The sequence below is a fragment of the Mesocricetus auratus genome, unplaced genomic scaffold (genome assembly GCF_017639785.1).
Source record: "Mesocricetus auratus isolate SY011 unplaced genomic scaffold, BCM_Maur_2.0 Super-Scaffold_100027, whole genome shotgun sequence".
Classification (NCBI taxonomy): Eukaryota; Metazoa; Chordata; class Mammalia; order Rodentia; family Cricetidae; genus Mesocricetus; species Mesocricetus auratus.
This window is the reverse complement of record NW_024429208.1, coordinates 10,806,999-10,820,356: the sequence shown is the minus strand read 5'-3', so window position 1 is coordinate 10,820,356 and position 13,358 is coordinate 10,806,999. Positions and strand designations below refer to the sequence as shown.

The 13,358-nt window shown below is 45.9% G+C and overlaps 1 protein-coding gene across 2 annotated transcripts in view; it reads left to right on the top strand.

Annotated features, from left to right (window-relative positions):
- Upb1 (beta-ureidopropionase 1) overlaps positions 1 to 13,358 on the top strand; it is a 32,039-nt gene that overhangs the window by 12,016 nt on the left and 6,665 nt on the right. For both annotated transcript variants that reach the window (XM_040732440.1, XM_040732441.1), the window contains exons 4-6: positions 6,335 to 6,429; positions 10,012 to 10,173; positions 11,801 to 11,970. In XM_040732440.1, the coding sequence (XP_040588374.1) occupies positions 6,335 to 6,429; positions 10,012 to 10,173; positions 11,801 to 11,970 (427 nt within the window). The remainder of the gene's footprint in view (positions 1 to 6,334; positions 6,430 to 10,011; positions 10,174 to 11,800; positions 11,971 to 13,358) is intronic.

Genomic DNA, 13,358 nt, shown 5'->3' with positions numbered 1-13,358 from the left:
CCAAGCCATTGTGTTTCCTAAATCACTTTCTTTCCCCCAAAATTTGCATTGTGTCCTACATCCAAGTTCTGGATTACACTTTTTTGTTTTGTTTTTTTGAAACAGGGTTTCTCTGTATTGTTTTGGAGGCTGTCCTGGAACTCGCTCTGTAGACCAGGCTGGCCTCGAACTCACAGAGATCCACCTGCCTCTGCCTCCCGAGTGCTGGGATTAAGGGCGTGCGCCACCAACGCCCGGCCTGTCTTACACTTTCTATCAGTTTCTAAATCCCTTTAACCTGTTTAAACACATTAAGCAGTGTATCAATTTTCATCTCAAAAGAATCCACATGCTTGCAATTGCTTTGGTCTGGATTAGTTGCGCCCTCTGCTGGCCACGTAGAGATAGCCCAGGGATCTTCCTTGGCTATGGAGCTGTGGAGTAATCCTTTCCCTTCTATTTTCTTTAACTGGCAGAATAAGGAGCGCATTCTAGATAAGCCTCTTGATAGCTGCGGGTATGGAAAATCTGTGTCTTTACAACTTGCTTGGTAGTTTCACCAAATACCATATTCTAGGCTAGAAAGTCTTTGTCTTTGCAAGTTTGTTGCGTTGGACTCCAGCACCCAGTGCTTTTGACAGGCTCAGCTTTGCTCAGATTTATGACCCATTCGTTGTCTTTGGTTTGCCTGCTCTTCTCTGGAAGACAGTAGGCCTTTTGGTTTTGTAATACTGCTACAGTTTTGTGAGGTGTTCCATTGCATGTACCCTTTTCAATCCATTATTCTAAACGCTTAAAGGAATCTTCTGTATACATTCTTGGGTCTTTCTCTGTTTCTTGAATTCTTTATTCTTTGACAAAGAGAAATTATAATCTTAGAGGTTTAGTTTTGGGGGTTTTTTGCCTGTTTTTTGAGACAGGGTTTCTGTACATAGCCCTGAAACTCTCTGTGTAAACCAGGCTATCCTCAGATTCACAGAGATCCACCTGCCTCTACCTCCCGAGTGCTGGAATTTAAGGTGTAAGCCACCACTCAGCTATTTTAGAGTTTAATTAACTTTATTCTAGAATCAGGCTCCACTTCCCTCCAGAAAAAGAGAAAGTGTTCAGATGAGCTGAACAGAAAGTTTGGCTTTATAAACATAAAGCAGAAACAAAAGGAGGGAGAGGATTGGTCAGGTCACGGCTGCTTTCCTTGTAAATTAGGAACTGCAAAGGTGACTGAGTGGTACCACTGGGGTCCTTCCGAGTGCTTTTGTGGGGGGGGGTTGGAAGCAGAGGGGATGACATTGAAACTGGTCTTTGGGGAAAATGGGTTGCCATCTCTTTACAAAGTAATAACTGAGTTGCTATTTGGTGCTGTGAACTTCAGTGCACCTGATGCTGTTTTGAGTTTTAGCTTGGGCTGATGGGCACAGATTAAATGTTGTCTTACAATTTTTACTTAACATTTCTTTCTCTGTATCCTCTCTATATCCCCGTTTCCTGATACTCCATTAGGCTCTGTCCCCAGCCTAGTTCCAGGATTTCCTCCTTTTCCTTCTACGTTTCTGCTTCTACTTTTCAAGCTGTACATTTCATGTTTCTTTTTTCCCCTCCCTCTTTCTCTTCTTTAACGCAGACCTGCCCTGGAGTGCTTACTAATAACCACATGACGGAGTCAATACGTGCTGTCTTGAGCTCTCCTCTACCAAAGAAATGTGTCCATTACTTTTAAATTTATCCTCAGGCAAGTCCATAAAAAGGCAGAAAACAGCAGCATTCTTTGCCGGAATATCACAGGTACACTCTCTAGCCCAGCCCAGTTGTTAATATTGTTCTCCACTAAAACCTCTTGACCTGGGCCTTCCAAGTCTGTGTTGCTCTCGGCCCCATCTTCCAAGCTACTACTGCGATGGCCCAGTAAGCTATGCTTCTAGTTTGAAGTCACTTTTCTAATCTAAAGTCCCAAAGCTACCCACATTCTTTCAAAGAACAGCGTCTGTCACAGCAATAGCCCACTCTTGGTACTGTAGTGTGTCTTTTCTGCCACCAGCCCCAAATAATGACGCAGGGGACTTATTATCCGTTATGAAATCTTGGCCTTAGCTTAGGCTTTTTTCCAGCTAGCTCTTCTAACTTAATTAACCCATATTTTTAATCTACATTCTGCCACGTTGGCTCCGTTACCTCTCCTCAGTGTGGCATGTCCAACCTGCCCAGAGTTTGCTGGCAAAATTCAAATGCCCAGACTCTTCTTCCTCTGCCTCTCTCTCCCCGGAAGTCCCGCCTATCCTCTCCTGCCTAACCATTGGCCATTCAGCTCTTTAGTAAACCAATGACAGCAATACATCTTCACACAGTGTGCAAATATCCCACAACATGGTACCAACTTCTGCATTCGTTAATTTCTTTCTATCACTGCAGTAGGCACCATGACCAAAAGCAATTGGGAGAGGAAAGGGTTCATTGTATCCTATAGACTAGGGTCCATCCTGGAGGGAAGTTGAGGCAGTAGCTGAGGGCAGGAACCTGGAAGCAGAAACTGAAGCAAAGACCGTGGAGGAGAAACTGAACCAAGAAAATGCCCCCACAAGCTTGCCTCCAGGAAATCTGATGGAGGCACTTTCTCAGTTAAGGTTCCTCTTGCCAGATAACTCTAAGTTGTGTCAATTGACAAAAATCCAACCATGACACTCACTGAACCTGGAGCTCATCAAGTTGGCTAGATTTCTGGGGCCAGTGAGCTTCAGGAATCTGCCTGTCTCCGTCCCTACCTCTCTAGCATGCCCAGCTTTTTAATGTGGGCCCTAGGAATCCAAATTCAGGCTCTCCTGCTTGGAGAACGTGTCCCTTACCAATGAGCCATCTCCCCCAGCCCTCATTCTTCCCTTTCTGTTGTCATATTCTGGATTCGTGGGAGTTCCTCTATTCTGAAAGTCCTTATTTCATCAGAAGATGTTTGAGACATCTTCTCTTACCTCCAAGGATGCTAACATTAAGTAACGTTTTGTCTGCTTGTGTGGTCCTTCCTTGTTCTAAGCTGACCCCCTTTCTTACATCTGATTATATTGTTAAGATTGAGGAATAAAGAGTTGAAACTCAACTATGAGTTTCTGGGAGAGACTTAACCCTCTGAGTACTGTTTAAGATGATCTGGCGTAGGTAATTCCAATGTTAGTTCTCCTGGTTACTTCCTTCAGACTGGTCAGGTTCTCTAGAAGAAAATCTACCTTCCTTCCAAGAAGAGACAGAGGACAAAAGACATGGTGGTCATTATGTTATTCTCCCTGTCCTTGCTACATTTATCCCTCCCCTCTTATTTGACTCTTATCTGTAGAGTCCATTAGACATTAAGACCCAGGGAGCCATGGCTTGCATTTGTTGGGGTTTTTGTTTGTTTGTTTTTTAGATCCCTGCTTCCCTGTGCCCAGCTTGTCTACAGTGACTACAGTAATCCCTGATATACAAAACCACTAAAACCTATGTTGGATGATATAGCCAACTCTTTGCTTCAGTGCTTCTGGAACTAATGCTCAACCATCAATGCTTAGCAGAGGTGCTTCCTCCTTTGGGAGACTCTGGAGACTCCTAAGGCAGTTTTGGTACCCTGTCCTGTTAGATAATGTGGCCATCTGTGGTTGTTTGAATGAGAAAAGTCCCTCATAGGCTCAGGTGGCTGAGAGTTTGGTCCTCAGTTATTGGTGCTGTTTGGGGAAGCAATAGAATGGTTAGAAGATACAACCTTACTGGAGGGAGCAGGTTACTAGAGGCCAGCGGCCTAGGCTCACTGCCTTCCTGTTCTCTCTCTCTCTCTCTCTCTCTCTCTCTCTCTCTCTCTCTCTCTCTCTCTCTCTCTCTCTCTTTCTCTCTCTCTCTCTCTGTCTGTCTGTCTCTCTCTCTCTCTTTCTCTCTCTCTCTCTGTGTGTGTGTGTGTGTGTGTGTGTGTGTGTGTGTCGCCTATGTGTGTGTGAGATCAGAAATGTGATCCCTCAGCTTCCTGCTCTGCCTACCGGCTGCCATATCTCCTGGGCCACCACGGACTCTCCCTCTGGAACTGTAAGCCAAAATCAACTCTCCTGTAAATTGTTTGGGTTATGATATTTTTATCACAACAATAACAAAGTAACTAAGCACCTTCCAAGACCATAAACTGTCTCCTTCGTTGGCATTGTTCTTTTGATACAGGATTTCTCTATGTAGCCCAGGCTGGTCTCAAACTCAGAACCATCGTGCCTTACCCCCTGAGCTCTACATACCAGGGTATAACACTCTGTCTTGTGTAATCAGTGTGTTTTCCTCTGGGCCAGCAGTTCTTAGGAACAAAGTAATGTCTCAGTCATGAAGCTGACTCAATGTTAGGTCTGAGAATGTGAAACCCTTCCCCCTCTAGTTGAAAAAAAAACTTACTCAAATTTTGTAGCCCCTGCTTCCTTTAATATCCATTCTATATCTTCTTTTGGCAAATTTATTTGTGTCGGGATATTTATGTATACAGGAAAGAAGCCATTGAAAGGGAAACAGGAATTTGGAACCCTTAACAACTTGAAATGAAATCAGCATGGGAAGTGCTGTTCTCTGGGGACACTTAAGTCACTTCTTATGTTCTGGAAGCTGAGAATTAATGGTCATTAGGGAATATTTTTGTTATTAGCAGTTCTTCTGCAGGACTCCTTAAAATAGTTCTCTTGTCTGGACTGACAGGACTTAAGGGAATCTTGAGCCTGAAACCAAGGCTTCCTGGACTCTGTTGGCGACATCTTTTGCCTGCTGTGTATCTGGGTGGTTGACAGTGCTATTTGTAGCATGCCTGCTTGATGTAGCCTTCAGATCAGGCTTACTGAGACTGGGAGACATGTAGAGCTGTGGGTTCTCGTTCTTTGATGTGAAAGGGAAACGATCGCACCAGCCTTGCAAGGCCTGAGAGTAGAGCTGCCCATTCCCATGGTAGGTGTCATGTTTGGTCACCATTGGCTATTGTCATGATTTCTAAATATGCCACAAACTCCATGCTGATGCTGGTTAAACACAACCAGGCCATGTCATGAGGTCACGTGTGTCTCAAAAATGGGTTGGTTTGGAACCAGAAGAGCAACAGCAAACATCTGGAAACATCCATTCGGCTGGTCATTTTAAAACAAAAGGAGATGGGCTCCTGTAAGACAGGAAGCCAGAGAGCACGGAGTGGGGCCAGGCAGTGGTGATGTAAGCCTTTAATCCCAGCACTTGGGGAAGAGAAGCAGGTAGATCTCTGAGTTCGAGGGTCTACAGAGTTCTAGGACAGCCGAGGCTACACAGAGGAAACCTGTCTCAAAGCACAAACAAGAAAAAAAGAAAAAAGAAAGAAAGAAAACCTGAATGGGCCCAGTCAACATGTTCAGTACATCAAATCAAGAAAAAAACAAACAAACAGCGACACACCAAACTGCTCAGGAGGAAACAACCAGGGCCAAGAGGCAGAGAGTGAACAACGAAGAGAGTGAACCCAGAATTCCCAGGAAGTGAGCAGCGAGATCCTCAGTCCAACTAGTGGTGGAAAACATTTGTTTTTCCGTAGTGCAGAGTCTAACTCTAGCTAAGCCTTGTGTAGTGCTGGATAGATGCCCTTCCACCAAGCTGCTTCCAGGACAAGGAAGACACGGTTAGCCGTGAGGAGATATCAGAATGCATATCACAGTGGTCAACATAAAGGTAGCTGTATTATTATTAGAGTACGTCAGATGAGCCCAGGGGTAGTATAATAACATCATACACAGCTGAGAGTCCCAGGGTCCACTCTCAGTGTGATCCCTCTGACCCATGCACTGAACAGTGCTGTTGTGAGCATCGTATGTGTGGGGATGACGCACATTCTCTACTGTTCCTGTATGTGCACGTATGTACTACATGTGTGCGTATGTACCCTGTATTGGGCAAAAGCAAATGCAAACCAGCGACTTTAGCTTCAGAGACGGGATTTGGTGGTAGAGCTCTTGCGCAACATGCATAAGGCCCTGGGTTTAATCCTTAGCACCGAAAAAGCAGAAGTGTGGAGGTGTAGTCGGTGCTAGCTAGAGTGATTAGTTTGCCTGAAGACTAGAGTTCGAACTCAGCACCCCCCATCACACACAAACACATAGCAGAATAAAAACAAATAATCGACAAAACGCAGTTCAATGAAATATTTCCACCTGTAAGCCCTGGCAAGGTCTATCTAGAGATCCTGGAGTCAGTGCCTTTGGACATGTGCCTCCTGCCCAGTAGTTTTCAAATGTTTGTAGTATCATCAAACAGCTTATTTCCAAAGAAGTCTCTCTGTCCCCAGGAAAAGAAGGACCCCAGTGGTGACACTCACTAGGGACCGTGTGATTCTAACCTTTCTCTCTTTTTTTTACAGATATGCCTTTTGCTTTTTGTACACGAGAGAAACTGCCCTGGACAGAATTTGCGGAGTCGGCGGAGGATGGTCTGACCACCAGGTTCTGTCAGAAGGTAACACATGAACTGTGCAGGTGGTGGGGGGTGGGGGGTGGAGAGGGGGTGGGGGGTGGGGGAAGGGAGAGTGGAGGGTGGGGAGGAGTGGCTGGCAAACCCACACGGGTTGCAGGGCACAGCCACAGCTGTCAGAAGTTCCCCTTCGCTGTGGGAGACACAGCTGTGCTTGTTTTACCAGATGAGATTAGATGGGACCTCGTCGCTTTCATTGTTGTAGTAGGGTCTACTTTCACTTAAGCTCCCAGTTTCAGGGCTACGAGAGCCCTCCTTGGCTCTGTTTGGTGACAGAGCCACAGCCCACAGAGAGGCGGTTTGGAATGACTGCATGGAAAATCTGGCCAATGGCAGAGCTGGCACTCGGGGATAAGAGACATTTATCTTTTCTAGACCTATGCCCGCCCCACTTGCCATTTGTGTAATTCAACAAAAGCTTCAGTACGAGGTCTGTCTCATGGTGTAGAAATTGGTTTTCATTCCCCCACCCCCCATTAAAATCTTGTCACACAAGTGATCTGATCCCAATCGTACAAACTGTCTGGAATAGTCAAATCTGAGACGACAGGGAGAAGAAAGAAAGTCAGGGCAAGAGGGTGAGAAAAGGGGTGTGGCGGATAAAGGATGCAGGGGTCCCACGAGGGGTGATCAGGATGTCTGAAAACTAGCTTGTCGTGACAGTTGCACAACTCTGGAAATACGATGATCTATATACACCTTAAAAGAATGATTCTGTGCCGTGTGAATTATGTCAGGAAAGCCGCTATCAGAAAAACCCATGCTAGTCAAGGGATTACTGGTGGTAACGTGTCCTTATTCTCGGTTCTACCGGCCACACTTTCATGCCTCTGTTTTCACAGAGACTTTGTACTATGCTTGAGGGAGTCTGGGGCACAAACATAGCCAAACTGATTTTTATTAGTACAAAATGGTGATTCTAAGCATCTGTTCTCTCAAGCTATGGGGGAAACCTCTCATCGCGTTACTGATTTATTGCTGTGGTAAAACAAAGGGGACCGGATGAGGACGGTTTCCATTGGTAAGCCTAGATTAAGGCTAGAGGGAGAGCGTGATTAGAGCTGGGGCCAGGGAACACTTGTCAACATCAAGAGGGACCAGGGGCCTTCATTAAGGTCACAGGTAACAGTGGCTCAGGTAGTGCTGAGGACAAGTGACCATCTGAAGCTACTCAGTCAGAGGGTCCTGAAGCCCATACTTAGTGCTGCTGTGGCTTGAGTTGGTGGGTTAGGAATACGTAATGTGTTAGAAATGTGAGTGTGTGAGGAAGCATCTTATAGAGGTGGCATACTGAGAGGCGACATCTTACAGAGGCGGTCGGGTTGTGGGGGATTAAACCGCTGTGAGTGGATTTGCATCAGTAGCTCCAGAGTGGTTTTCTTTTTATACAAGCAAGCTCAGCCTCTTCTTCCTCTCTCCCCTCCACTCTGGGACGATTCCGCACGGAGGCCTATCAGTGGCTGGCTGCTGCGCGTTTGACTTCCTCGGGTCCAGAACTCCAAGGACAAATCTCTGTTCTCTATGAGTTACCTGGTCTCTACTATTCTGGTATAAGAGCATAAAAAGGACTATGTGGCAAGGTGTCTTGGTAGGGATGAAAAAAATAATGATAATTCATCACAAATCTTTTTTTTTTTTTTTTTTTTGGTTTTTCGAGACAGGGTTTCTCTGTATTGTCTTGGAGGCTGTCCTGGAACTCCCTTGGTAGACCAGGCTGGCCTTGAACTCACAGAGATCCGCCTGCCTCTGCCTCCCAAGTGCTGGGATTAAAGGCATGCGCCACCAACGCCCGGCAATCACAAATCTTTTTGAGACATCTCAAAACCTAGATGACTCTAGGTTTAGTAACCTGGAACTCACTACGTTACCTAACCTATCTCAAATTCATATTTTTTTCACCCCTGCCTGCCAAGTGCTAGGATTATAGGTGTGAACTACCATACCTGACTCTATTTTATTTTTAAGTATCTTTCATTTACTCTTTGACACTTTAATACATGCATGCAATGTATCTTGATCCCATGGACCTCCGAGCTTTCCCTCCCACCCTACAGGACACCTCCTGTCTTAGTCTGGGTTTCTAATCCTGTACAGAGGCACCATAACCATGGCAGCACTTATAAAGGAAAACATGTAATTGGGACTCACAGTTTCAGAGGTTTAGTTCATTATCATCACGGCAAGAAGCATGGCAGCAGCATGTAGGCAGCCATGGTGCAGGAGAGGTAGCTGAGAGTTCTACATCCTGATCCACAGGCAGCAGGAAGAGAACTGAGTCCCACACTGGGCATAGCTTGAGCATATGAGACCTCAAAGCCCACCCCATGTGACATACTTCCTCCAACAAGGCCACACCTCCTAATAGCACCACTCCCTATAGGCCAGCATTCAAACACATGAGTCTATGAGGGCCATACCTATTCAAACCACCCCACCCCCACCGTGGCCTCTTCCAGCCTTTGTGTCCTTTTTTTGGCTTTGGTAACTTAAGAATCCAATTACTTTTTTTTTTATTGTATGAAGAATGTAAAGCTTGCTGTCTGCCATGCTTATGTGTCCCCCGGCTGTCCCCATTATAACTCTTGCATCAGGAATTTAAAACACCGTGTTCATTGGAGAGTCTCCTGGTCCCTCTCCCCTGTAGCCCCTGAGAAGCACGTTCTACTTTCTATGTCCGTGAATGTCTACGTCTGAGAATTTCGTTACTCCAGGGCTCCTTTATAGGTAAAAAATATATATTGCACTTTAACAGGATGATGTCATTTAGCACAATGCCCTCAAGGTTCATCAGTCTGACAGCACGTGATAGGAATTCCTTGGATTACATGGACGGATAAAATCTCATTGTCTTTGAGTCCCACATTTTGTTCTGCCTTTCATCTTGACTCTTTTTTTTTTTTTTTATGAGACAGGGTTTCTCTGTATTGTTTAGGAGGCTATCGGTCCAGCCCGGCCTCGAACTCACAGAGATCTGCCTGCCTCTGCCTCCCGAGTGCTGGGATTAAAGGCGTGCGCCACCACCGCCCGGCACATCATGACTCTTAATGATAACAAATATTGCGTCTCTGACTATGGGTTCATTGTCACACAGACCTGTCTCACTGGGTGCCTGCTTTCTCAGTCTTTTGGATATATATGCCCAAGTGGTATTGTGTCATAGTTCTTTGTTTAACATTAAAGAAAATTCATATATTTTCCTAGAGTGCCTATATCACTTCATAGTTTCATCCTGGCATTACACAAGGATGATTATTCATATTCATATTCATTCTCTCTTCCTCTCCCTCACTCCCTCCCTCTCCCCACAGGGTCTTACTATGTAGTCCTGGCTGGCCTAGAACTCATTGTGTAGACCAGGGTAGCCTCCTGAATGCTAGAATTAAAGGTGTGTGGTTATTCATACATAACCAGCTGTAGGCATCAAAACAACACTGACATTTAGTACTTAAATTTTTTTTCTTTAAGTAACAGCTGAAAACTAAGTCTAATTATTTAGGGACATTGTTAAATTCTTCTCCAGTTTTTTTTTTAACTGAAAGAGGAACTTTATGGTTTTCGATTCCCCAGCTGGCAAAGAGGCACAACATGGTGGTGGTGTCTCCGATTCTGGAACGAGATGGAGATCACGGTGGAGTCCTGTGGAACACAGCGGTGGTGATCTCCAATTCGGGACTGGTCATGGGGAAGACCAGGAAGAACCACATCCCCAGAGTGGGCGACTTCAATGAGGTGCGTGCCAATTAGAGCTCAGTGGGCTTTCCCTGGGGGAGAAATTCTGTATGGGAGGCTGTGACATGTGTTGGCTGAAAGATAGTACTGTTGTAGTGTCCAGAGAGTCTGATAACATTGCCTGCATTGCATGGACATGAGATACTTAGAGTCACAAAAACTTTTAGCAACATGGAATTTATACATTGGTCATGTGTGTGCAGGGACTTGATTTGACTTTCAAAATGTTCCCTTGAGGTAATCGGTTTATAAACTGAATTGCAAATACAACAGTGCACAGATAAGAGATTATGCCTGTGAGCCCTTGTAAAGGGGCTCTGAGCTCCTAGGAAACCATGGCATAATCCTAGTTTTATCGAGTGCTGCTCTTTGTGACTTACGTGGTATCTCAGCTGACTCATGTTCAGGTGTCTATGAATGTGTCTGTGTACAACGGTGCTTGCACAGGACTCCAGAGGCTCACAGGTGAGAAGAATTCTGGGAGAGGGGTTGTTTTCATTGGTAAATGCCGGTTCACACGAAGTGGGATGCCAGGGGAGGGCATTTAAAGAGGAAAATGAACTCTACATAACGCCAGGATACTAAATCTGAATTTGAACTTGATGTTTCAAGAGGACCAATAGTTCAGGATGTGCTGGCCCATGCTTAGTCCCCACACACATCCTTGGTTTGGGGATTTAGGCTGCTTTCAGTCAACAAGGTGAGAAACCATCTATTGTGCTCAGGAGACAGAAGAGATGGCGTTTCTAAGTAGCAGCTGGAGGTGGGGTGGAACAGATGCACTCCTCATCTGTTTACCCCTGGGTTAATCGTTAGCTCCCCGCAGACACCCCTGGCCTGAGTACAGCAGGATCTGCTCAGGGTCCACGATGTGTACATATCCTGGTGGCTGTTGAACTCGGTCGGTTTTGAAATCAGTGAGAGGAGGCCACAAGCTCCAAGAGCAGATCTGCTCAGGGCTCAACTTGCCCCCCAGCCTCCCTTCAACTCTGTCCCATCAAGTCCTGGAAGGAGCAAGCCTCACGGCTCAGGCAGGGGAGAGGAAGAGGGGGGAGAAGGCTGCCATCTGCTTGTCCTACAGGGAACGCTAGGCGGATGCCCAGGCTGCCATGTGGAGAGTGTGTGTTTTACTCTCAGATTTAGTCTTAGTCAATTGGGAAAGTCCCAAACACATTCAAATGACATACAGTTTCCAAAAAGGAAGAGTTGCTGTGGGCGGGTCTGGGTGTTCTCACCTCTAGTAGTAAAGGATGTGTGGTTGGTAACTCGTGTTAACATTAACCTAATCACAACCTTTTCTTGTATCACGATTTGAAAACTTACCATAGGTTACCCTGGAAATCATGTGATATACCACAAAGCAGACCGTGGGTTAAATACTAGGCCATTGTGTTTTCCCCTTGGGGTTGCTTTGTTATTGTGTCTGGGGTGTGTGTGTGTGTGTGTGTGTGTGTGTGTGTGTGTGTGTGTGTGTGTGTGTGTTAACACTGCAATTCTGGAACTTAAAATAGAGTCACACACCAATGCTAATTTTAGACTGCTGGTGATATTCCCTTCTACCGAGTCTAAGGGCAGCAGAGCTGTTTCAGCTCTGAGGCCCCAATGTGTAGCTCTCTGTGCTTTTCAGTCAACTTACTACATGGAGGGAAACCTGGGCCACCCCGTGTTCCAGACACAGTTCGGCAGGATCGCAGTGAACATTTGCTATGGGCGGCATCACCCCCTCAACTGGCTCATGTACAGTATCAATGGAGCAGAGATCATCTTCAATCCCTCCGCCACCATTGGAGAACTCAGGTCACTTGGTGGGAAAGCTCTGGGAGGGTGGTGGCTTTCTGGGCCTCATTCACCACCTTAGGCCCAGGGTCAACCCATGGGGCTCAGACATGGGTTTGGTAAACAGTAGGAAACAAGTATGATCATCGTGATGTCTAGATCGAAGCCCTGTGATTGGATGTTGCACATTTAATCAGTGTTTCTGTGGGTGGGGGGAAGAAATGTCCAGTAGGAAGGGCATCCCTCCAGAGGAGTGGTGCAGAGGAAGTAACGCTACCCAGAGGAACAGGGGATAACCCGGGAGACTTGATTTAACCAGTGAAAAGGTTCCCTTCAATAGTATGTAACGGGAAGTGTTGGGTACCAGCTTCACCTTCCAGTACAGGTAAAGCTGTGTTGTGGTGGTGTCGCTGAGGGATGGAGTAGGTGAGCATGTGGGCGGGACTTGTAGGGTAGGGAGTAGGCTGAGATAACCAACATGGCTGTGCCCCTGCCACTTCTCCCTTCCAATTTGGCTAAGCTCTGGGAGATTTACAGGTCTCTTTGTCACTTTTCTTGTGGCTATGAATGAATGGCTAACAAGACTCAAAGAAGGGAGGGTTTATTTTGGCTCATAGCTGGAAGGTTTAGGCCACTATGGTGGGGAAGGTAGGAGGAGTCTGAGGTGGCTGGTTGGCCACATTGCATCTGTAGTCAGGAAGCAAAGGGACATCAGTGTTGGTACTCAACTGTTTCTCTCATTTCCCAGTTTTTATTTAGTCCAGGACCCCTGCTCATGGTCTGATACTGACAAGGTTTAGGGTTTAGGGTAGGCCTGTTTTTCTCTTTTAAATATCTATGGAGATGCTTTCAAAGACTCACCAAGAGAATGTCTCGGAAGTGATTCCAAATCCTGTCAAGTTGGCAATGCAGATTAACGATCACAAATCCACTCCTTGTACTTGACACTCAAACACATGACTTTTAACTCATAACATTCCACTTCTGGTCCTCAGGCCTCATGTAGTGAGAGATCTGCCAGATGCACCTGCGGCGCTGACCACGCCCATTTGTAAATCCTGATTCCCACGCAATAACCTCATGCTTGTCTCACATTACAGTCTTCCTAACAGTTCCAACATTGTTCAGAAACCCAGAGTCTCTTTTGAGACTCAAGGAAATCTGTGAATCTCCGTGGGGGTGGGGTCACAATTCCAATGTACAGTGACATAGCACAAACACTCCGATTTTAAAAGGGAGCATAGCAAGGAAAGATAAGACCAAGCAAGACTGGGATCCAGCAGAAAAAAAAAACACCAAGTCTTAAAGCTTCATGCCTGGCTTCTGAGGTTCTTGATGGCATGACCTGGACTCCTACAGCCTTGAGTAGGCCCACCCCTTTAGTTCTGTCTCTGTCTTGGACCAGCTCC